Source organism: Nasonia vitripennis, chromosome 3 (genome assembly GCF_009193385.2).
Source record: "Nasonia vitripennis strain AsymCx chromosome 3, Nvit_psr_1.1, whole genome shotgun sequence".
Taxonomy (NCBI): Eukaryota; Metazoa; Arthropoda; class Insecta; order Hymenoptera; family Pteromalidae; genus Nasonia; species Nasonia vitripennis.
Window position 1 is genome coordinate 904,320 of NC_045759.1, and position 24,040 is coordinate 928,359.

Consider the following 24,040-nt stretch of genomic DNA (forward strand, 5'->3'; position numbering starts at 1 on the left):
TGTTGATATAAATGCATCATTATTTTTTATATGAAGTTTACTATATGCTAATGCATTGATGAACAATCTTGTATTAAAATTAAATATGAAGATTGCAATACCTAATATGTAAGGTATATTTCGAAAAATATAATTCATAGTGAAATTCAGGTTTGTACAACGCTGCTAAAAGTAAGCAAGTCTACTGTTTGCTAAAAATAAAACAACGGATTGATTTCGAATCAACATTCTTGGTCAAGCACTAGTAAGCCATTATTTTTTACTAGCGTAGTACTTTCTGCCTTTTAGCTGATGCGTTTATGGATTTGCTGTAAATCTTTGCAATTGTAACTTCAGAGTCTTGAATAATGTAAAAGAATCTTTCTATATTTTAAGACTTCATTTTATTATGTACAATTCAAACAAAAATATTATAGAGGATAATGTTATTCCAGCGCCCAATATATACCAAGCAAAAGACATGACTTTGATATTTAATGGTGTTTCTTCTCGAGAATCAGTGCGATCGAGTCTATTCTGTTGTTTGTATTGTGGTCGGTCTGGATATGCTTTGAATACTTCAATATTTTTTACGAATGCTATTATGCCAGATTCGCGTATCCTTTGGACTATTGCGTTGAATCGCACGCGTAGAGGCCAATCTTCTCGAAATAAAAATGTCATATGAATATCTTTTACACTTTGCTTGGACAAATGTATAAAGTCGAATTCTTTTTCGTAAAATATAGCTGATAAACAGTCTCTTATGCAAGCCACTTTGTGGCCCATGCGAATTTTGTCCATGCATTCGTCAAAATAATTTTCACTATAAACGTCTGTGAAATTGTCGTCGACGAGAAATTCCTTAACGAAAGGTCTACCTGATACTTCGTATTTATAATTAACTATATCTTCCATTGAATCGATATTGTAAACATCATCAGGAGCAACTAGGAACGATGTCAGGCTGGTTTCTAAGTATACGTTTAATCCGAACATGATAAATACAAGATATGCCACATTAATCCTGTTTATACCAGAAATCGGATAATTTATTGATATTCCTAAAATGTAATACTTTGCTGGATTATCGAATCTTTTAATTAAGTCCTAGTGTTACATTGTACATTTTGTTTGTCAATTCGTTTAACACGTGTCAAGTGTTATGTAAGCTGTTATGCAAAGCAGTGAAAAAATGATGATTGTGCTCGACAAAGTGGATCATCAAAATAAAAAGATAAGTATTTCGGAGCCGTCGAGTATTAAAAGTATTTAGTATTAAAAGAGTCTCTGTCTGATGATGTTTCAGCGCGTCTATAAAGCTGCCGTGTTGTATTATATCGGAGTGTTTGCAAATTAATTTGCTTTCCAAAAACTATAATTGGGATAATAGAAGTGTCACCGGGAAAATAAATAAGTAAGTGTAAGATGAAATTCGTGTAATAATCATCGACTCAATAACCATTACAACTTACCGGCGAGCATTCCTAAAACCTTCAGACAGGCGTTCACAAATCCAATTTTCGATAAATATTTTAACATTATCGCGATCAGAAGACTTATTGGTATGACAATTGAAATAACAGTCGGATTGAACATCCACAGCAATGTCGAAATATTTGACGAACGATACCGTTTTCGGGTTAAAGCGCACATTCCTGAAATACCGTGGGGATATGTTTCAAGCCGCCAAAATGATCTGTAGTAAAATTCATTGACAATCATGTCGTATTCTGCATTAATAATTCTTTTAACCAATCCGTGAGGTACGTTATTTTCTATGTATCCACTATCTCGGTATATTTTAACCGTAGGGGTAGTATGAAGTTTACTCCATATTAACTGAGCGACCACACTATCAATGCCAGAAAAGTCATTGATTGTTTGAATGGTACGATGCGATGAATTTTTGACGTCGTTTAGCAGTATAGGATTGAGTAAACCGCACAGTTTTATTGGATAGTTGTCAAGAGAACTAGTTTTATCAAAATCCAACAATTCGCAGTACGAGTCTTTTAAGATTACTGGAAATTAATTGATAAAGAAATACAAAAATAATAATAACTGGTATTCATTAAAACTGTGAATAATGTACTTACGTATATCATTGGCGGAGACTCGATAAATCATTATTGTGTGATTTTTTTCTTCATCTATTAAAACATCTGCCTTTTTCCACGGTTTCGGTGCATAATCCATATAAGGATTGAAATTGTAGAAGTATATTTCATCATTGGCAGTATAGCATATATAAATAGCGTGTAGAATATTATATCTCCAAGCCACGAGAAATGTGTGTGGAACATTCAAGCATGAATTCTTTGGATTCTCATCAATTAAAAAGAAGATTGCTTCTAAATTCCAAAATTTGGAACTTCGTAACATCTTGAACGTGTCTTTTAATGGCTCGTGTATCGTAGAAACAATAGCCACTTGTGCCGGATAACGAAGACTTTGTACCACAACATCGCTGATTTCGTAAATTCCACTCAAGCGTTTGTGACGAAGGAAAACTTGAGATTCCGTTGAACTAATGAGATTTACTGATATTTGGGAGAAAAGACCTTTCCAACTTGTAAAATCGATCCAATCGCCAGCAAAAACAGTATCATCTAGGCCATCAGAATAACATTTTTTCAATATTTTGATCTAAAATAAAGATTTTTTTGAAGCTCAAATCATTCTCATTATAAAAAGTAATTATAAATTTTGATTGGTTTACCGTAGTTGTAGCTATTGAATACAATTCATTGTAATTGTTTCTTGATAGAATTACTTTTTTTTTTAAATCAGATGAAGCTTTTGAATGCATTTTACCAAAATTAGACACTATTATTAAAAAAATAATAAATATACTGTGATCCAAATGCATATTCGAATTATTAAACTTGCGTTTACGATTGTATAAATTGAACTATAAGCGCCCTAGTGTTTTGAATAGACGAGTATATCGATAATCCATTATGCGATACAGCACATACCATCATTAGTGCGGAAGATTTCTACTGGGATTAATAGTGGTTCACATTATATTCCTACGATTTTCGAACAAAAGCATATTAAAATTAATTTCAATCAGTCATTTTCGAGTCAAATCGTTAATTGCGTTCGTTAATCGAAATATATTTAAGAAACTATGCAGTAAACTTGTAAACTTGATTTTATTTATAAAAAACATAATGTCATTTGTAATCCGGTAGTAGTCTGACGAATGCATGTGAACTATTTGTAAGGAAATGTCTCATTCCAGAAAAATAATTGCTTTACAAATACATGTCAAGTACAATTCTTGGACTAGAAGATAAGGACCATTAATGTCATATCGATAGGTTAACTCATATGCCGTTCTTTTCTTATCAAATATTAAGTACTAGTCTAACTTCTTTACTCCTTGGTTTTTTCCCCAATTTGCTTAACATTTATTCCTTGACCAAGTGGCTCATTTTTTGTCAATCGATAACTAGGTAGGTTTTTCCTAATCACCCTGCCCGAAATGTAGAGTAATGCATTGCATGGAAATTCCCGTGGGTTTTTATGGCGCGTTTATATACGTACACGTACCGTTGTTTCATTTGAATGTATTTTTAGTTTAAGATCAGTGAAATGTTAACGCTTTTAGGTACGGATAAGGTAGGGATCAATTAGTATTGGGCAACATTTTTTATTGTAAAATTTTATAACATCAAAAATATTTTCTGATACGCTCCTAGTCAAAATAATTTCCGTTCCTTCATTCTAAGCTTAATGCGATTTAATTCTTTCGCTAGCTTTTTAAAATTATTAATAATAATCTCTAGAATGAAAATAAGTATAGCTATTAATGAACACCAGCTAAATAAGAGAAAAGTAGCTGTTGACTTTTTTATTGTTATAGCTTTCCACTTGCTTTTTATATTAATATACTTGAATAATCGTTCTCGTTCCCTCATTTCATATAGTCTAAGTAGTCCACTTTCTGTCATTCTTCTCAGTATCTGATTAACTCGCGATGCAAGAGGCCAATCCTTTCTGATTCTGAATGCGAGGTTAAGGTCTATTTTATCTTTTGCCACGTGGGCTCCATCATCGTCCGTTATATTGTATACATTACACGGATACAAGCAAATAATTTGCTCTTTTTTCTTCAAGCGGTGAACGCATTCTAACGAATTTTCAACGGGTCGATATCTGTTACGCAGATTTTTAAAGACCAACATGTCCTTGAAAACTGGAAATCCATAGATTAGTAATTTTGAAGCATTTAGATCTTCGGCTGTTTCAATAGTAGAAGCCGAAGTAGGAGCCACGTACATGGCATTCAGTCTTGACTGAAAATACGAGTTGGCAGTCATAGTCACGAACACAAAGATAATGAAAAACTTTCGGGCTACTGAAGTCTTTGGTTCATTGTAAGTAGGCATGCCCGCGATCATTCTTAAAATATCTAAAGCTGATTCTGACATGGTCTCCTGGAGGATATATTTTAGAATTACTACTGCGACGAAACATATACCCAACAGTATTAACCAAGATGTGATGCTAAACATTGTAAGGATCCTTTCATAAATCGAGATTTTATACTTAGGAGCGATTATGCAGAGACCTGAACTAGTATGAGGATACGTCCTTCTTTTCCAAGATTCACGATGAAATATTATGTTAAGGATGTAGTCGATTTTTCCAGAATCGAGGTCATGAAAAATACGTTCATCAGTTTTGCTAATCTTGAAGGTTGAATAATAACTTAAATTTGCTGTTGCGTTTAAATGATTCCATACCGTACGAGCAATTGCACCCTTTTCGCCTATTAGGTCTTTTAGATCACCAGTAGCTTCAGGATGCGTGGAGCTAAGATTCTGTAGCCAAAGGCCGATGTTGACTTTGTACCCATGTAGATTTTTCGTTTTCATAAAATTAAGCTCTTTACACAATTGAGAGTCTGTAATGGCGTTGTAAGATTATTATTAAATATTGAATGTTTCAATGAAAGTAGGCACATGCAATTATCTTATTTACCATAAAAACTGTCTTTTTCCTCAATCGTATGCTCTAACAAAGTCCACATTTCATTATAGGTACTATTATTTGTGTAAAGTACTTTCCAAAATTTGGGTGCATATCGGGAAAACGGATTATAAGTAAACAAATGTAGCTTATTGTTTGTGCCGCGACATAAGAATAATACTGATAAAATGTTCAACGACCAAACAAAGTGTAAACAATCTCGTGCTATCTGACAATTACTCTTTATGTTTGTGTTGACAATAAGAAAAAAGCCTTCATGATTCCACAAGGCAGAGTTTTTAACTTTCACCAAGCTTTCTGAAATTTTCGCTTTGGATGGTGCAATGATAATGAAATTCATTGCTGAATATGTTTCTTTACTTTCCATTGTGGTATTGAACTTACTATTAATATCGATAAGAGAGCTCTGGTGAATACTAATTAAACTTATGGGTATTAAAGATGCATACAAATTTTTCAATATTAAAGCTTCATGCGATTCGTGAAAACTACCCGTAACTATATTATTTCCTTTTCCATTTAAACAATTTCGTAATATATTTACCTAGAATGTAAATACAATAAATTGATTATCGATTATTATTGTATAAATATTAATAAGAGTATACGTACCGTAATATTGACGATATCGTTTGATGCGTCACAATGTTTTTTTACATTTCCTGGCGCATTTTGTAAATAAACGATTTGAAATGCGTGGAAATAAAAAAGAAGCGTTGTAATTGTTACTTTCATTGCTGCATTAAAAACATGAACTTTTTAAACTTACACATCAATACCAAGCTGATGAGTTTACAAAAATGAAATAAACTTCTACAGTTTTAGGTGACGGAGGTATTATTCTATAATCATATGTTACAGTGTGACTGCAATGAACACACACTCACACACACACACACACACACATATATATATATATATATAATACTAGTAATTTAGACCCTGGATAAGAATCTACTAATAACTGTTTCTAATAGCTCCATGGTGTACACAGGGGATACCGAGATATATGCGTTTCATTATCGACGTTAAGGGCAGAGTCTTGATAAATAGCTGATCATAGAAATAGATATGTTTGTACAAATGTGTTATATGTACTATGCTACTTTTTCAAAATGTTTTTCTAATACGAGTCATCACGAATCATGATATAATTATTTTTTGCTAAAATTTAATGCCAAGTTATACAGATTTTTAAGTATTGTTGCATCGCATTCGTAGGCAAAAATTAAAAATACAAATTACCAAACTCATATCCCTGAATACAAAAATTGAAATTAGCATATTTTTTAAAGAAAAAGTTTATACTTTTTTTTAAAATAATTTTTTAGATCAATGTTATCTTATCAGTGACACAACTCTAATGGAAGAAGCTCTCAATACGCAAACATCGAAGAATAAAATGTTCATTCTCTTTCGAGACGTTTGTTACTACTTGTTTTGATCAGCAGTAGCATGACCAAGCCGACGACTGTAAGTTTGCTAAACTGGAAACTTTATCCGCAATGGATTGCTGCTACAGGAGGTATTTTGCATACTTACATATTTTAATAGTTCATAAGCTCAGAACTTTCTCTTAGGCACCACTTTTATCTTCATTCAGTTTCATATGCAAAACAATTTAAAAATTAGTATTAATACTTCGCATAGCTTGGTGTCACGCCAATTATTTAAACGGACATCTTACATTTTTATCCTTAATTGACGTATTTTATATACTACAATGCATGGATTATAAATTGTTATCAAGAGAAAATTATTGCATGTGTCAAGGTTGTCCAAATCACAGTATCTTCGTGATGAATGATTCATACATAACAAAGGAAATGAACGATAATATTCATGATCTCAATTATTCTGTGATTAGAATCCATAAGATTTGAAACACACAGAATAAAGTGTTTTATTATAAGTAATTCTAGTTTACACTCAAAGTTTTTTGGTGCTGAAGGTTAGATTTGTAACTTTTATATGCATTGCAGGTGTTCAATCGCGGAACTTCTTAAAAAAGTCGTGATGCAATTATGAAGCATGCTGAGATATTGCCAAGATATCATTATATGTATAAACGTTTGTGGTTGTACAATATGATTATGCCAATATTTAATGATTGCTAAATCCAACGACATTTTTGAATGTTAATTATATTAGTTTAAAAATATTACACTATCAAAGAAATTATTTTCTCTTTTTAGTTGTGCAGCTACTGATTCAACTAGGGGTAATGTGCACCTGGTCGTCACCCTTTCTGGGTCAGCTGACCAGGACGGACTCTCCTATTTTTCTTACCCTGGATGAAGCTTCATGGGTGGCCGCGCTTCTCAACATGGGCCGTTTTATTGGAGCCATCAGTGGTGCACTGTGTGTCCATTACTGGGGCAGCAAAAATGCTATAGTCTGCACTCTTTTGCCAATGATTTGTAGTTGGATACTTTTATTTTTAGCCAACAGTCCGATGATGTTGTACGTCGCTAGATTTTCAGGCGGGTTAGGTCTGGGAATGACCTTCAGCTGTTTCCCTCTATACCTAGGAGAAATAGCTCTTCCCCAGATTCGCGGTGCCATGGTAACCATCGCATTCTGCGGCTCTCCATTTGGATACGTCTTGGTCAGCCTGGTTGGCTATTACATGTCAATGAAGATGTCCAGCCTGGTTTTTCTCGTTTTGTGCTTGATCAACATCGGCATGTTCATGGGTCTACCGAATTCCCCGCATCATCTGATGAAGATAGGTAAATTGGAGGCTGCTCGCAAGTCCATCCACTGGTACAGAAGTGGTATTGGCGTCGATGAAGAGTTTGAAGCTGTCCAGAAGTTTGTTACGTCGTCTGCAGTCACTAGCTTGCATGACCAACTCAACGAATTCAAGAATCCACCGATTAGAAGAGCGCTTTTCATAATCATCATGTTGTTTACCTTCACGCAAATTTGCGGATTGAACAGTCTCATGTTTTACATGGAGATGGTTTTCCGTAGAGCCAAGTCCGATTTGATCGACCCATCTCTTGCAGTGATATTAATCAACGCTTCAGGACTCTTGACGGCTATTCTATCGGTCAAAATGATGGACAAGTGCGGTAGAAAGGTTCTCTTGATGATTTCCGGCACCGGCATATCCATTTCCATGATAGCGCTGGGTACCCACTTCATCTTGATGGATTTAGGCTTCGATCCATCCAAATTTCAGTGGCTTCCTGTAGCCTCGGCGTTCTTGTTCATGATCACCTTTGTCTTCGGGCTGATGCCCACGCCAAGCGCTGTTCTGAGTGAGTTATTCCCAGCGAATATCAAGTGCATCGCAGCGTGTATTGCCAGCTTTACTGGTGCACTGTTTGCATTTGCCTCGACAAAGACATGGCAACCTACGATTGATGCTTTGGGTGAGGCTTACGTGTTCTACATACAAGCTGCCCTTACAAGCCTCATGGTGCCTTTCGTGTGGTATTTCATGCCCGAGACGAAGGGAAAGACGCTGCAACAGATTCAAGATGACTTGATGACTTGACATCCCATAGTAAAACCATTATTAGGTATGTATCATTTGTATGCGGATTACGAGATTTATGTTGACAATGCCAAAAAAAGAGAATCTCCTAAAGAAATATATCTTTTAGGGGGTAATCTAGTAGTCAATTTTACAATTATTGAATCGCGTATAATGCGACAAACATCTTTATTGAGAGTTTACTCAAGATGATTAAGGCAATTTATTTGTACAACTGAAGGCTTAAAGACGTCCGTTGTGGCAGTAAAGACGTCATCTTTGACGAAAACAAAATTTTGTGTTTTTTTTTTCACGAGGAGGAGACACTAATTGTTAAATATACAAATTTTATATGCCATTAACATTTTCTTATGCTCAATACGTTAGTTGATCTGGCTAAATGAGTAGATGAAAAATATCTATCTTTGTAGTAAAATCAAGAGTCAGCACAGAATATTTCCTAAGTTACCTAATACGATTTCAAATACCCAAGGTCATCATTATCGAGAAACTAACTTTCAATCAGAGACATCTGAAAATGTAAACAACAAATATATCATCGCACTAAATGAAAGCTCATAAAATTATCTAGAATAAAAAGTTTAAAAAATCGAACTGACGACGTGGAAAGTTCAAATGTCTATTCTTATCTTATCAATCAAAAGCAAATAGCCTCTCGTTAAAAACGTATTCGCGGATGTTCGAAGATTCAGTCTGCAGAAGACTCAACGCAGATCTGGACCTACTCGTTTGTTGCTCGTGACAGCGCAATAATGAGCCCCCCAACGAATTTCGTCGCACGAGTCAAAAAGCTGTATCCGCAAGCATTAGCCGCCTTCGCAGGTAGGAGAGAAAGAGTGAGCGCGTTTTAATCGAGTGTACAAGTGTTATGCATAATTATAAATCATGTGATCGGGCCGAGAAACGTGCCAATGCTAATAAGGTTCTACGACTTTGTAGACGTACTATTTTGCGTCGTTTTGTCAATCACGAAGTTTTGAAAAATGTTGCAATATGATGCAAGGCTGTAGACGATTAATTGATGGAATTTATTCAAAAACTATTATTCTTTTATTTTATTCATTATTTAATTCTTTGGCAATGATCAACTAGTACGAATATTTATAATATCAAAAGCTTCGCGAAGTTGACACTAATATTTTTCTGACCTATGTAGGTACATGTGTACTGACAAATTCGAGAAATTTTATGAACAAATCATCAAAATTAATTACTGTAAATTAAGAAACTCAGTCTCCATATGTATCGGTTTCTATAGACAATAATAACTGCTCGTGTATGTTTGAAGATCATTATACACGCTCAACTGAACTATGCGTTTTATTATGTCATACGAGTAGCGAGATTACAAGATGTGACGAGACATCGCACGTGAAACTATTTTTTTCTCCAACAAAGAAAAGAGATATCGCTATCTCGGCTTGTAATTTCAATTTTCCGAACAAACTCTTTGAAATTGAAAGATCTTCGGCGAACTTGGTTTCACGCATTTTTCAATCTTGTTTTTCTGTAATATCTACATTGTACTCTTAACGCAGCAATAAAAATTTCGAAAACAACAGTGTCATAAATTCTTCTGCAACACACCCGACTGAATCTCCCAAGCTCAATACTCTCATCCAACGAAATTCCACCTCCTTAAAAATTATTCCAGTATGGATAATAACGGCCCAGATCGGCGTGATGTGCGTCTGGTCCTCTCCCTACCTGGCTCAGCTAACAGCCCCAGGCTCACCCTTACCGCTCACCCTGACCGAGGCCTCCTGGGTGGCCTCCCTGCTCTACTTGGGTCGTCTGGTTGGCGCGTTCCTGGGCGCCGTCTCGGTCAGCTGGCTGGGCAGTAAGAAGACGACCCTCATCACGGCCATCCCCACGGCCCTGGGCTGGATCCTCATGATCGCCGCGGACTCGCCCATTTGGCTCTACGCCGCTAGGATATGCCTCGGCTTGGGTTTTGGCTTCGCCTACTCCTGCTTCGCGTTGTATCTTGGAGAGGTCGCCGCGCCGGAGATTAGGTGAGTTGGTTATTCTTATCGTTCAGAATTCGCAGGGGGTCGAGGCGTCACGTGACTGCTTTCGCGAGATTAGGAAACGGAGAGGTGTGACCTTACTGTTAGATAAGGCTTGTGGCTATACCTAACGACGGCCTTACGAGAACATGGCGCGTGCAAGTCACGTGCCGCGACATGTGCATATCGCAATATTATCGATTATTTGCAAAAATAATGAAAATTTTCCACTTACTTCAGAGGTTCGCTCGTGTCCTTTGCCGTGATGGGAGGTCCGGTTGGTAACTTTCTGGCCAGCGTTACGGGCTCCAACATGAGTCTACGGGCCTCGAGCGTGACTTACTTTGTCCCTTGCGTCCTCCTCGTAATTCTGATGTGTCTGCTGCCTGACTCGCCCCATCACTTGGTCAAAGTGGGAAACTTCGAGGCTGCTCGAAAGTCCATCGCCTGGTACCGGGGCAGCGAGAAAGTCGAGAACGAGCTCGAGGAAGTTACGAGATTCGTCAAGGCGACCGGCGCAGCTAGTTTCATGGAGAGAATGGGTAAATATGGAAAACTCTATCAGTGAAAATGCGGAAACACTTGCGTAATCACGACCTCGAACCTTTTCAGCCGAGTTCAGACTGCGCCACGTGCGAAGGGCTACGGTCCTCGTGATGATGCTGTTCGCCTTCATGCAGCTTTCCGGCCTCAACAACGTCCTCTTCTACATGGAGATAATCCTGATCCGCGGAAAGTCCAGCGTCATCCAGCCCTCGAACGTCGTCTCCTACGTTCTCCTGTGCTCGGTCGTCGTGGCGATAATCTCGATCGGCCTGTACGACAAGTGCGGCAGACGCATTCTCATGATGGTCTCGGCCACCGGTGTTTCGATTTCTCTGGTCGGCCTCGGCACACACTTCATCCTGCAAGAGAAGGGCATCGTCTGGGTGGGATCGCAGTGGCTGCCGGTCGCGACGCTCTTCGTCTTCATCACCTTCTTCGTCATCGGGCTGGGCTCCATTCCCAGCATCGTCTCCAGCGAGGTCTACGCCGCGAACATCAAGTCAGTCGCCTGTTGCATCGCCAATCTAACCGCTGCCGGTGCGGCTTTCTTCGCTTCCAAGAGTTACCAACCGCTGGTAGATCTGTTCGGCGAGGCGTACGTCTTTTACGGCCACGCGATCATCACCTTTATGGCGGTCCCGTACGCGGTGTTCTACATGCCCGAGACGAAGGGCAAGTCGCTGCAACAGATTCAGGATGATCTCATCAGGAAATGAGTAGAAGTTTAGTGAATTAATCTTGAGCTATCGGTGATGCTCGCCTTGCATTGTTTAACAGGTATTTCAAGTCTTGCTAATTCGAATGAATTGTCATAACGCTATTTCTATGATATGCTAATCTGATGTTCTTGTATCCTCAGGAATGTGTGTACCTTCTGCTGCTGATCTCACTTTGGGAAATTAATCGAGAACTGTCTGGAATGACTTGTTATTTGAAAAGGCTGCGTTATTTTTATTGTTAGGTCGACCAACGTTGAATTTGCGTTGCTTCTTTAATATAATTATACTTTTGTTGGCTGCGCATCTTTTAACTAGGATTACGTATAAACACAATGCGTTAAGTAAGAAATGTAAATAATCGATATACCAAGATGTAGTTATCTATGTAAATTATCATAATTAGAAATGCAATCAACAAATCTCGCATTGTTTGCTATTTTATTTCTGCCCAATATAATAATTAATCGGAAATTATAATCGAGAGGCATATTTACGAACAATAGACGAAAAAGACTGAAACGTAATGTACTATGTAAAATGTGATAAAGACAAGTAATCCTTAAGTATGTTCGATGCGATCGCGAATAATTAGACTTTTCATCAACGTTTCCATTGTTATGGCGCCGTCACACTCGTTGACGAAATTGAAAAAAAGTTTATAAATAAATCTGACTCTCATCGAAAATGATCGATAATTACTCAAGTTGTACGCGAGACGATAAGAGCTTTTATATATGAAAGAAGGAAAATTAAACTGGTTTTTCGACTCTCAAGATTTATTTCCAACCTAGCACGCTTCCACCAAGTTCGTCAGACTTGTGAGCCGTGCATTTGTATAATTAATTTATATCCTCTAAGGCAGATGATTTAGCAAGCAAGTGTCAATGAACATAATGCGCTTGATACGCTTCGGTGATTTACGGGCCGCGGCAATGATTCGTATTCTCCGAGCCTGCGGCATTTGTCACTCTTGCATCGCGAGATAAAGAAATTTGAATCCAAGAAATCCAATTGTTAAACTTGTACAGTGTAGCTCTGCTAAAAATAACTTGCATTCTTTAATCTCAGACGAGTCGTTGCATCCTGTTTCTTCGAATGTGTTATTATCACGCTGCTTATTGTTGTCAAATGAAACGAAAACTTGATTGCTATAGTATTTCGTTGTATATCAGAGAGTAAAATTTATATAAAATCTTGTTAACACTTTAAAAGATGTGAAACGATAATGGAACTTGAAAGCATCGGTAAACACATAATAGGTCTTGGGATGATTCACGTGATAATATCGAATATCTCGTTCGTCTATTTCCATTTTCCTAAAAGATTGAATTGATTATACTTTTTGCGATCGATCTTCCGTAAAGAGTAAGCAAAAAGTGAATTTCAAGAACTGCGATATCAATCATATAACGATGGCCATGCGTCTCGTCACAATGGCTTTGTTTGACGCTTGGTCTGGTTCTATTTTCTAATATTTAAAGTTCTTCGACATCGTTACTTTCCTGGAATATGAAATACTTGTCTGTCAAACGGAACTAGTCGAGCAATCAACGACGAATAAAGAAATTATCGAATAGCCGAGGTTAGCCAAGTCGATCACGCAATATTCAGCAGACGTTAAATAAAAATAACGAATTAGTTATTATTTTCGTTCGCCTTATCGGAGCTCAATTAAAAATTCATTAAAACAGCGCTGCAGTGTCACGATACTGTGAAATCGAAGCCTGTAATTACGGTATGCCACGAATTTTCTTACGAAACCCGTCCAAGACATTACTCGGGCTTGGACGTCGAAATTGACGTGCGTCAGCTTGTTATATTCTCTGTGCTATTGAGGTGTTTTGACGGGGAAAAACACGCGCACACGCTTCGAAATTTGCACGGATGACGATCAAAATATGCGATTGTCAAATACAGACAAAACAAACAAACTCTTATGTTTCACGAGCCGACTGGGGGTAGAGCAAAGATTTGTAGGATGTGGAGGGAAAGCTTTGCAGGATCACTTATGCAAATTTCATCGTATGTACACGTGTCGTATCTTATTTTGTTAAGTGCGTGTGTCAAATTTGGTTTATTCAGGTCAACCGATTACGTCGATTTTTGCATAGGAGCCACTAAAATTCATCGGTTTACCTCAATTTTTTTTTTATTCAAAAACCTTTGGCTCGTTGGTCATCTTTGGACTCGGTCAAAATTTTTTCGCGCTTTTCAGTGTTCAGAAAATCGACTTGGTTTTTCTCCGGTTTTCTAATCACAAGTTCGTTAGAGAAAGAAGATCAAGCTTGGAGCGTCTTATCTCTCGAGGTGTGAACTGCTTACGTATTACTAGTTCACGAGACGCTGTATCTGTTTGACTAGCAAGTCTGATGAGTTCGGATATTAGTTATTCTACTTGAGCGCACTCAAATGTAAATTCATTATATTTTACCTCTGTGTTACGCTGTGTAAGATCTATTTATAAAGCTGGTAAATTTAAAATTCGACAGTCATTTATCATACACTTTTGCAAGACGAAGGTTTTTTTTCTGGTATACCGATGTCATCGAGTTTCTAGAACCCTTAAACTGGCTCAATTCGTCCTTTCTTGTTAATGACACGCGCGGGTCGTTAAGTAGCGTGAGCATTCTTTTCGATTAAAGCGAAACAAAGTCTTTCGTCTATTGGCTAATTGAAACGATCTACCGTGACTGATCGATGACAGCTTCAATCATGCAATGTGACGTTCACGATATGTGCATGCAACTATCTCTTGAAAACAATTATTAGATGCACTACCGGGGATCAGCAGTGCGATTAGTGAAATATATTCAACGATAACTTGCTTTCATAATAATCCGAGTTTACAATTTCGTCACGTACGATACGCACGGGAAGCTTTCTGCCGTACAGCTCGTTCGACGCGTCTTTCGAATCGAGCGAGACCGGATAATTAAAATTCTCGATCGCAATTGACGACACCAACATCGTTTTATGTGCATCTCAGTTCCATTTCGCGAACAAATATGTACAGTTACGAGCGAAGATCGCCTCTCGTCGAGTTTATTTTCGCGCGATCGGCGAAAACCTGAATCTGCAGCCTATGCAAGCGTAAACCTAACGGTACGTTCAATCGCGCGTGTAATAATTTTCAGTTTACGGCTCCATGTGTTACAAAAATGAAACGATGCTCGACTAAATTCGAGACTCCTCCCCCATAAACCAACGCGTACGCTGGGAAGTCGGCAACAGCCGAATTCGATCGTTCGCTCTTGACCGCGTGCACGCGTTTAGTCTTCCCTTTCACTCCCTCCCTATCCCCGCGAGGCGATGCGGCCGAAGCCAATCGACGATGCGCTCGCACGCACATTCGCGCTCACCTACACGTGCACGACACACAAAACCGAGTCCGAAAATCCAGCTCGGACCGCATCGGTATAAAAGCCGCGGCAACGCGCTAGCGAAAATTCCGTTCCGAGGTGGTCGACTCGTTGCCGTCGTCGCCGGCGAGTTTTCCATTCTCTCGCGGTTTTTTTTCTCTCTTATTCACACGCGGACGCGTTGATTGGGACGATTTATCTTGAAGGAAAATAGTATAATAAAGGAAGCGTTCGCTCGGCTCGCGACTCGAGTTGACGGCTAATTGCGGGCAATTTATATACGCGCGCATAAGCCTGTGTGCACGGATCGAGAAAATTTGTTTTCATAGAACAGTCCGCCCGAGTACCGACGACGTCTGACGTAGGCTTCTCTTTTCGAGTTTTCCGCGGAAGGTACCTTACGGGAGAATCGGCTTTTGTTCGAAATCGATATGCGATAATCGGTAATCTCCGCGGGTTTGTTTGCTCGAGCCATGTGCGGCGCAGCGACGGGATAAACGCTCCCGTGGATTTCCGATGCCGAGGCTAATTTTTCGCGACGAGATCATCAGCCGATGAGCCGCCGCTCTTTTAACCGTTGCATCGGAGCCGCAACTGACGTCAAGAGTCCAGCGGGAATCCGAGAGGAAGACTCGATTAAAAGCAATCGATATAAGCCGGAGGCGCATGAAAAGATCGTTTGCATTCTCTCGCGCGCGAGAGACGTGAGGTATCGTCGCAGCGACAAGAGAGCAGAGAGCGGACGTCAGAAGCAGTCCATCTTCGCGGCTCAATAGATGTGAGTATATATATATATATATACATAGAAAATTCAGCATATTATGGCGATATTTGTACAAACATTTTTTTTAAGTAACGTAATGTTGTAAGTTTGTTCAAAGTATTTCCAGTATTTGTATAAGATATACGTCATTTTAACATGCGTTGACGATAAAATTACCGCCATATTAAGCTCAATTTTCTATGAGAGCACACAGTATCGCAATCTACAGTGTATACGTTCGCTCGGTAAAAATTTGCATACACAGAGAGAGAGAGAGAGAGAGAGAGAGAGAGAGAGAGAGAGAGAGAGAGAGAGAGAGAGAGAGAGAGAGAGAGAGAATAGAGAGAGCACGGCAGAATTCGGCGGAGCTATACACACCGTAGCGCAATACACGTGGCCAGCACGCGCCTAATATCGACGCAAGTACGTGATTAAATTGCCGACGAATGTTTGCTCTCGCGTCACGCGCGCATTTTCCTCGGCGTTCGCTTGGGGCCGTTTTATTTCTCTTTTCGGGCACCCGTGTTTGTAAACTCGCGCGTGTTCGCGCCGTGCGGGTGTTTGAAGACCCGCGGCTGCGCGAGACGATCCAAGTTCAAGTAGCGACGAAAGGGGTTCGAGGAAATTCGACGCGGTAAACTTTGTCTCCGACGCGTATGATGAAATACTTTCTAAATTTAGCGTGATTAGAATTTTTCGCAGACGGGTTTGATGGGCAATTATAACACGCCATGTAAAATACGACATTTATGCAAATGACTTTTTATTAGCGATGTAAATTCGATTGCGTCTGCAATTAGGGACGGAGTACGAGAAACTTGGAGAACGAACTTTTAACGCTCTTACTGAAACTTGAAATTCGATTCGTGTACCTGCGACTCTGTTTCATAACGCTGCACGTGAAATAGATGTGTAGCAGAGGCTCGCACAACTAGTTCGATTCGTTTTTATTGGCCATATACAATTGCGATTGCACAAGTATAAGGATCTTATTAAACTGCTTGAAGATAACAATCTAGGTCGTTATTTTGGCGTTGTCGAGAGTCTCTTTCGAATCCGCGTCGATTTTCCTGCTCTATACACAAAAGCGTAATTCGATGAAAGCTTTATCAACAATAGCAATTCCGAGCACGCGCCTTCTGTCGGTTCTGCAATCGTCGATCAGTCGCGCGGCTAAAGTATAAACGGCACCTAAACATAGCGGCACGCGGGCAATAAACGATCGCGATTCGATTTATCAAGATAAACGGCGATTCCGTGACGTTTCTGCCAATTCAAATCTCGCCCCGTTGCGGCACACAAACATTATCCAATGTCATATAAATTTTACCCCATCTTAGGCGCTCAAAAAAAGAATGAAAAAGAAAAATAGAGACATGACGCAAGATTGGAAAAACATAACGACTGACGAGGAAAATCGATAGCGCGTAATGGTAAAAAGCAATCGACGCCGAATTCGTTAAGGAAGAAGCGCCCGAGGATTCGAGAAATCCCAGAAAAGCATTAATCACGCGCTCGCGCAGCAGACGGAGCGAGCCGTTAGTAGCCGCCGATTTTTATCCAAGACATGTGCCCGCGACGATGATCGGCGCCAGCGTATAGGCTCCTCTTTTTCTTCTCCTCCATTCTTCTATGTCTCGTTTACGCAGAAATACGATATTCGAGCGCCGTGCGCGAACACGTTTGGATATTCTCTCATTCCATCGCGCCTCCTCCTCCTACTCCTTCTCGGTTTTCGTATAGGAAAAGCGCGAGTAACAGGTTTGCGCGCGCGCGCGAGTAATTGCCATTGCGCAATAATAATTTATATCGTGTGTGTCTGTGTGTGCAGTTGCGCAGGAGAGAAGAGAAGAGGATCCCGCGCGGGAGAAAAATTAAGAGCCGCCGTGGCGCCGATTGCGCTTTAGTTGGGACCGAGACGAGCCGCCGGAAGGAATATAGTACCAAAGCAGAAGAGGAGAGGATCGAGGCGGACTTTTTTCTTTTTTCACTTGGAACTTTTGTTGGGAGTTGAGTCAAAGGACATACAAGATGGTTCAAGTGGCTTCCAAGACCTCGAGCTTGCGCAAGTTCTTTCCGCAGCTCGTTGCAGGATTTGGTGGTGAGTGCCGATTATTTTTATTTTTGTTCCTCCTCGGGCGTGTCGTTGTTGCGATTTATCGTTATCCTGCAAACATTTTCGAAACTTGTTTTTTCGATTCATTAACGCAGTTTTTTTCACACGAATCATTAATTTTTTTTCAGGTTGTAGACATAATAATATTAGTTTTTTAGCTGTTACTATAGTACCGCTTGGCATACGTGTTGGGAATTATTAATTTCTATGTAAATTTATTCTCAACATTTTACATTAACGTGTGATTTATTTTATCAGGATGTCAGAAAATTGCCTGGTTGTGTTTTTGAAATACCACTATCAAAGCTCATTTTGCCAGTCTCGTATAACCAGAGAAATATGATTTATTTCAGTGCTTGAAATCAAAATTTTTTTAACAATTTTTTAGCAATTTTTTATTCTCCATTTTCTCTTTAATTATCGTTATTTTATTGTAAAAATTCTTTGTAAAGGGCTTCAGCCCGTTTAATACCAATAAATAAATAAATAAATCGACATGGTATTTTTGACTAACTTGGCGAATCAGTTTTGAGTAGCAGCATAGTATGACGAAGTATATTTTTGATATCAGTATAAATATAATGTATTAATAGATCAGAGTCGCAGACTGTTCACGTTATCCAAACGTGAAACGCGTTAACCCTGGTAGAAATGTCAACGGTTCAATGGCTTAGCAATGGCTTATTTAACCAATAACGCCAATGAACCGCTTAGAAAACTGCTAAATAACCGCTTACTGTAATAGAAGCTTATGCACAGCTCCTTGCAGTTAATTTGCTTAAATTCAGTTTACTAGCCATACGTATACAATTGTCAGGTTAAAACTTTTATTAATAAATATAAATTTACCTATATGATTGATTATAATTGAAAAAAGGTTAGGAAATGCAAAGGACATGTAACAATTTTTAGATAATATATTTAAGTTGTAATTTAATATTTCAATTTTTAACATATAATATAGTCCTATTCTACTATCTGAACAAGGTTTTTATGATACGCATGCACTGCACTTCATTTCACTTGACCGTACCAAGTCATGAACTGTTATTTCATAATGTCATGCTGTCTGATCAAATAAAATAAATATTGCTTGTATTAGCAAACTAAATAGTGCAAAATGCCTTGTTCAACAAGACTAAACTAAAAAAGAACCCATTCAAATATTCATTGTGGTTTCGAGTACATAAGATAAGAATTTCACATTTTTCTTGGCATCAGTGATTTTTGACCAAAATCTCAAATCAGTCAATTAAAGTAGTAACACAATAAAGATTATTGATGTGCACTCTTTTTGAAAATGCCAAGAGCTGATTAATAAGTTCAAGCAATCTTTATTGTATTATTACTTTAATTGACTGATTTGAGATTTTGGACAAAAATCACCGATGCCAAGAAAAATGTGAAATTCTTATCTTATGTACTTTATTTTATTTGATCAGACAGCATGACATTATGAAATAACAGTTCATGACTTGGTACGGTCAAGTGAAATGAAGTGCAGTGCATGCGTATCATACAAACCTTGTTCAGATAGTAGAATAGGACTATATTATATGTTAAAAATTGAAATATTAATAAAATTAAATTGATTCATTTAGCTGGTGGTTATCCTAACCTCGTAACCTCAAATTAGCCTCCGGCAGACATCTTGGAAACTTAGCGGTTCCTAAGCCACATTTTTTGTTAAAGTTTAGCTTGGCAACCGTTAAAACAGTTAGCTAAGTCTAAAGGTCTTAGCAAATTCGAACCGTTAGTTTTCTACCAGGGAAGATTTATGATTTAAAATTCATTCAGGCGAAATAATGTCTAGACGTCTGGGAGTTCATTTTTTACGCATGACTAACTGTATTTGCAGAGCAATTACAGTGCTTAATTGACAATTGCTCCCAAGTAAATTGATACTGGATAGGCATCATTGGACACCATGATTTTCACGGTTTGATTCTACACACACAGAAAGCATTTCAAAAAAATAGTTTCTAGGCATATGCACTCTCTCGATTTCGCTATCATACACATATTGAGTGTCGATTATAACGTCAGTTTATCTGATAAGGATTCTTGCATCAATTTGTCTTGCGCGATTAACTATAAAGATGTTATTGCTCCGAAATAATGTCCGTTATTTCCAATTATGAATGGAAAGAAAAACGCATGAGCCAACGAGTTGCGCTTCGTTATAATGTGATTGAAATTGACGTGATTGAGTGCAATTAATTGCGCGGATTGGATAAATCACATCGATCCTCTGCGGTTTGAAAAATTCGGTTGCGATTACGTCAGTTGATTTGATTCGAGAAAGAGTAAATATTGAACCAATGGTGCATAATTATAATAGTTGCGCAGCGTGTCTGACCAAATCCTGGTTCTTAACTACTGAATCACGCGCGCTTCAGACTTTTCTAGATACTCAAAGCAAAAAGTATCTAAAAACTTACCTCTTTTGTGTTCCAGTAACGATGGTCCTGGTGCAACTGGGTATATCGAGCGGCTGGTCTTCGCCATACCTGGCCCGGCTAACCGCGCCTGACTCGCCTCTACCCCTGACCTTGGACGAAGCCTCTTGGGTGGCCTCACTGCTTAATCTGGGCCGTTTCGCGGGTGCCATAATCGGCGCCATGTCGGTCAACTACCTCGGCAGCAAACGCGCCATGTTCATGACCCTCATACCCATCAGCATGTGCTGGCTCCTCACGATCCTGGCCAAGTCTGCATCCTGGCTCTACGCCGCGAGGTTCTTCGGTGGTATGGGACTCGGCATGACCTACAGCTCGTTCCCGCTCTACCTGGGTGAAGTGGCGTTGCCCGAGATCAGGGGCTCGCTCGTTTCGCTTGCCGCCTGCGGTGGAACTTTCGGCGTTCTGCTGGGAAGCGTGGCTGGGAGCTACTTGGACTTGGAGGTGTCGGCTGGGATTTACCTGGCACCTTGTCTGGCGCTGATGGTTCTGTTTGCTTGGCTCCCGGAGTCGCCCCATCACCTCGTTAAGAGTGAGTGTCGCGTTCGAAACCTATTCCCTTATAACATGTTCGACTTTTGAAGGACGATATTTTAAAATCTATTCCTCACCAACAGTCGGCGAGTTCGAAGAGGCCAAGAAATCCGTCGAGTTCTACCGGGCAGGCTGCCAAGTCGAGGAAGAGTTCGACGCCGTGAAGAAGTTCGTGTCGAACGCGAGCACGGAGACCTTCTCGGAAAAGCTCGCCGAGTTCCGACAACCGGCTCTCATACGCGCTACCATCCTCATCATCGTGCTCTGGGCGTTTATGCAGATCTGCGGCTTCAACAGCGTTCTGTTCTACATGGAGATCATTCTGAAGCAGGGACAGTCTCACCTGATCGAAGCCAAGGTCGTCGTCATGTACGTCAGTGCGTCGGCCGTGCTCGCTTCGGTGGTCTCCATAATCATGATTGACCGATGTGGCAGGTAATTGACAGATTTTCCTTTCGTCTTCCAACTTTTACTTCGCTATCGCAACACTAAACAAATATTTGCTTCACAGGCGAATGCTCCTGATAATCTCGAGCTTGGGCGTCACCCTTTCGATGGCGGGTCTCGGCACGCACTTCCACTTGATCGAGTCGGGCTACGACGTGACTGATCTGCAGTGGCTTCCAGTGGCCTCGCTCTTCCTCTTCGACATCTCCTTCTTCGTGGGTCTCATGTGCGTTCCTAGCGCAGTCCTCAGTGAGCTCTTCCCTACCAACGTCAAGTGCATCGCTGCTTGTTTTGCCAGTCTCGCTGGTGCCATCTTTGCCTTCATTGCCACCAAGTCCTACCAACCACTGATCGAGCTCATAGGCCAGAGCAACGTGTTCTTCATGCACGCGGTGTTGACGGTATTGATTGTTCCCTACGCTTTGATCTGCATGCCCGAGACCAAAGGCAAGACGTTGCAGCAGATCCAGGACGATCTAGTCAAGCGATGAGAGGAACGGCAGGACCATTTTGAGATTTCGTTGGCGCTGTGCGTATTCTGAAGAGGAAACAGAGCGTACGAGAAGGTTTTTTTGTATTGCGATGGAGCCTTTAAATACTCTTTGTTTGGTTGATGGAAGGCCAGTCGATTCATAGACTTTATTATTAGAGAGTAGAATTGCATGTGTATGTACAAATATGTGCCAACGTCTCGGCGTAATGGAATACGTTACGACTAGCTAGACCGATTACAGTTCCAAGTTGTTGGATTGCTTTCCATCGACAGCTTGGATCAACGATTATTATGATTTTTTTTTCAAATTGACGTATTTTTTATTAATCCCGTTACGAATGGTTTTCAAGAATTGTTCGATTTCTTGTATAACGGCATTGATAATTTTCAATACGCATTTTCCGCTATGTCGAATAGGAATTTAATGATTGCTTAGAAGCAAGTCGTAGATGTAAAATTCTAGATAAAAAAGGAGAATTATAAGAGACTTTGTTGCGTCAATTTGAAAGGAGTAGTTTTAAGTCTATTTCTATAGTAAGCGATTATGCACATCAAGATGATCATTAGTGCAGAATTCAAGTTATTATCTGAAATTATTTAGTTTCTTATCCACATGTATAAGTATCGTTTCCCTGGTATAGTAGGGATGAACCCGTTGATTAAGTATAAATTTGTTTGTTTAAATCTAGTTGACAATTAGGAATGACTGCTGATGTATGGATGCTTGTTTTTAACTTATTTTTATAGTAATTTATACGATGTGACGTGTGACATCTAATATATTCAACGATAAAATAAAAAGCTATTGAACCAACATTTTCCTCCAGTGATTATTAGAAATAATATGATGCACTTGGATACTTAAAAGATCAGCTCAAGAAGCAAGGCAATCGTTTAGTTTAAATGCATACTTTTATTCTGTATTTTAATAATAAATATCTCAGTATCACATATCTCAAAATGAAAAAAATACACACTAGACAGTGGGACATTAAAAAATTCGACGTAGTTAAATTTTTGCATAATTTCCTTAGCAATCTCGTTTGTACACATATTATAGAAAGATTCGCCGGTTCTGATGGGGTCGGTGTACAAAGTCAGAGTAGAGGAATGTCGTCGCATTTCCAAGGTACGATCTTAAATCCGCTAAAATGTCAATATGGGACCTTCTCGATGATCTAGAATATCTGGAATAATCGCAAGTGAAAAGTTAGTTTTTGTCTTTACAAAAAGCACACTGATGCGGTTTTCCCAATTTACCTTTGGCTATGCTCCACCATGGCAGAGTGATGTAGGTAAGGAAGGCGTTGAGGGGGACGGACTGGGCTCTTTTGGTTTCCTTCCAGAAGTGGAAGGTCTGAGTGAATCCTCGCATGGTCCACAGTGGATTGTAGGCCCCGTCGTCCAGTTCTGAAGATCAAGATGTGATAATGAGAGTAGAGTCATAAAGTAAGCATTTGAATACATCTGCGATTCGTTGAAAGAAAAAGCTCGTCAACTTTGAGACAAAGTAATTAAAAACTTTTTCTGTCAACAAAGTACTTAATTTTTTCAATTTCTGTTCTACTGTTTATATTCTACTGCTAATGTAACAATATTTTGTTTTCAGGTTTTGGCAGATCTTCTATTGTCAATCTTTCATTTTGTTTGAATAAGTAAGATCTGAGGATGTTGTAATGTTGTACGAAATACATGTGTGTACTGCTTTGAAAACGCATAATGCTGCATGTTTCATATCCAGAGTCGTGAAATTGATGTGTATGTTTTTGGAATGATCTTTCGTAATCGTGAGCAATAAAGAGTACACAGCAATTGAAACAACTATATATAAGACATTAACAAACCGAAAACAATGGAGCAGTGTGAGAACATGTGTGACTCATGCCGCGTGTTCATGTACACAAATATAAGCACACTCCACTGTAAGAAGAAGGATATCTTGCAAATAAGCTGTTATACTATATCTATGCACCCTTGAAGAATATTTAGGTGCTCGAAAATCCTAAGCTAAATTTTAGAATTTTTTCTATTTTAGGCAATAGGTAATAAAGTCTATGTAGTTAAACAACTGTTAGTTTAATAATAAATAATTTTCAACTTATATTTC

At 39.1% G+C, this 24,040-nt stretch overlaps 4 protein-coding genes and 1 long non-coding RNA gene across 17 annotated transcripts in view; 3 read left to right on the forward strand and 2 right to left on the reverse strand.

Annotated features, from left to right (window-relative positions):
• On the reverse strand, window positions 1–2,590 carry LOC103315653. Its single transcript, XM_031926282.1, has 3 exons — window positions 2,079–2,590; window positions 1,455–2,003; window positions 1–1,043 (listed from the first exon to the last, which is right to left on the reverse strand). The coding sequence occupies exons 1-3, from the start codon at window positions 2,362–2,364 to the stop codon at window positions 379–381; spliced, it is 1,500 nt and encodes a 499-aa protein (XP_031782142.1). The 5' UTR covers window positions 2,365–2,590; the 3' UTR covers window positions 1–378.
• The window catches only part of LOC100120899 (facilitated trehalose transporter Tret1-like), a 24,741-nt gene continuing 1,951 nt past the window's right edge, over window positions 1,251–24,040 (forward strand). Inside the window, exons 1-6 of one of the 6 annotated variants that reach the window (XM_032598110.1) lie at window positions 1,268–1,396; window positions 6,315–6,508; window positions 7,179–10,503; window positions 10,738–11,039; window positions 11,110–11,820; window positions 11,903–12,447. In XM_032598110.1, coding sequence (XP_032454001.1) covers window positions 10,172–10,503; window positions 10,738–11,039; window positions 11,110–11,759 — 1,284 coding nt within the window. In that variant the 5' untranslated portion in view covers window positions 1,268–1,396; window positions 6,315–6,508; window positions 7,179–10,171 and the 3' untranslated portion in view covers window positions 11,760–11,820; window positions 11,903–12,447. Of the gene's footprint in view, window positions 1,397–6,314; window positions 6,509–6,965; window positions 10,504–10,737; window positions 11,040–11,109; window positions 11,821–11,902; window positions 12,532–24,040 lie in introns of those variants that run through there. The other 5 variants (XM_008205596.3, XM_031926283.2, XM_008205597.3 and 2 more) reach the window with 5 other exon arrangements.
• LOC100120923 (facilitated trehalose transporter Tret1) lies at window positions 15,234–22,749 on the forward strand. The gene is made up of 5 exons (XM_001604468.6): window positions 15,234–15,899; window positions 17,716–17,985; window positions 20,458–20,991; window positions 21,077–21,428; window positions 21,505–22,749. The coding sequence occupies exons 2-5, from the start codon at window positions 17,916–17,918 to the stop codon at window positions 21,929–21,931; spliced, it is 1,383 nt and encodes a 460-aa protein (XP_001604518.1). The 5' UTR covers window positions 15,234–15,899; window positions 17,716–17,915; the 3' UTR covers window positions 21,932–22,749.
• LOC100120947 (uncharacterized protein KIAA0930 homolog) overlaps window positions 21,690–24,040 on the reverse strand; it is an 11,559-nt gene continuing 9,208 nt past the window's right edge. For 4 of the 8 annotated variants that reach the window (XM_016983896.3, XM_032598108.1, XM_032598107.1 and 1 more), the window contains 2 exons: window positions 23,194–23,343; window positions 22,827–23,120 (listed from right to left, as the gene is read on the reverse strand). In XM_016983896.3, the coding sequence (XP_016839385.1) occupies window positions 23,080–23,120; window positions 23,194–23,343 (191 nt within the window). In that variant the 3' untranslated portion in view covers window positions 22,827–23,079. Of the gene's footprint in view, window positions 21,702–22,826; window positions 23,121–23,143; window positions 23,344–24,040 lie in introns of those variants that run through there. The other 4 variants (XM_016983893.3, XM_016983892.3, XM_016983891.3 and 1 more) reach the window with 2 other exon arrangements.
• On the forward strand, window positions 23,249–24,036 carry LOC116738538. Its single transcript, XR_004344737.1, has 2 exons — window positions 23,249–23,382; window positions 23,543–24,036. It is a non-coding gene; the product is annotated as an uncharacterized LOC116738538 (long non-coding RNA).

Bases quoted from the DNA above. Each gene is read 5' to 3' on its own strand.
- LOC100120923 (XM_001604468.6), top strand. From the start codon at position 17,916: ATGGTTCAAGTGGCTTCCAAGACCTCGAGCTTGCGCAAGTTCTTTCCG. The intron at 20,992-21,076 runs GTGAGTGTCGCG...CCTCACCAACAG, and splicing joins GCCCCATCACCTCGTTAAGA to TCGGCGAGTTCGAAGAGGCC. The intron at 21,429-21,504 runs GTAATTGACAGA...TTTGCTTCACAG, and splicing joins ATGATTGACCGATGTGGCAG to GCGAATGCTCCTGATAATCT.
- LOC103315653 (XM_031926282.1), bottom strand. From the start codon at position 2,364: ATGTTACGAAGTTCCAAATTTTGGAATTTAGAAGCAATCTTCTTTTTA. The intron at 2,004-2,078 runs GTAAGTACATTA...ATTAATTTCCAG, and splicing joins AGTCTCCGCCAATGATATAC to TAATCTTAAAAGACTCGTAC. The intron at 1,044-1,454 runs GTAAGTTGTAAT...ATTACATTTTAG, and splicing joins GGTTTTAGGAATGCTCGCCG to GAATATCAATAAATTATCCG.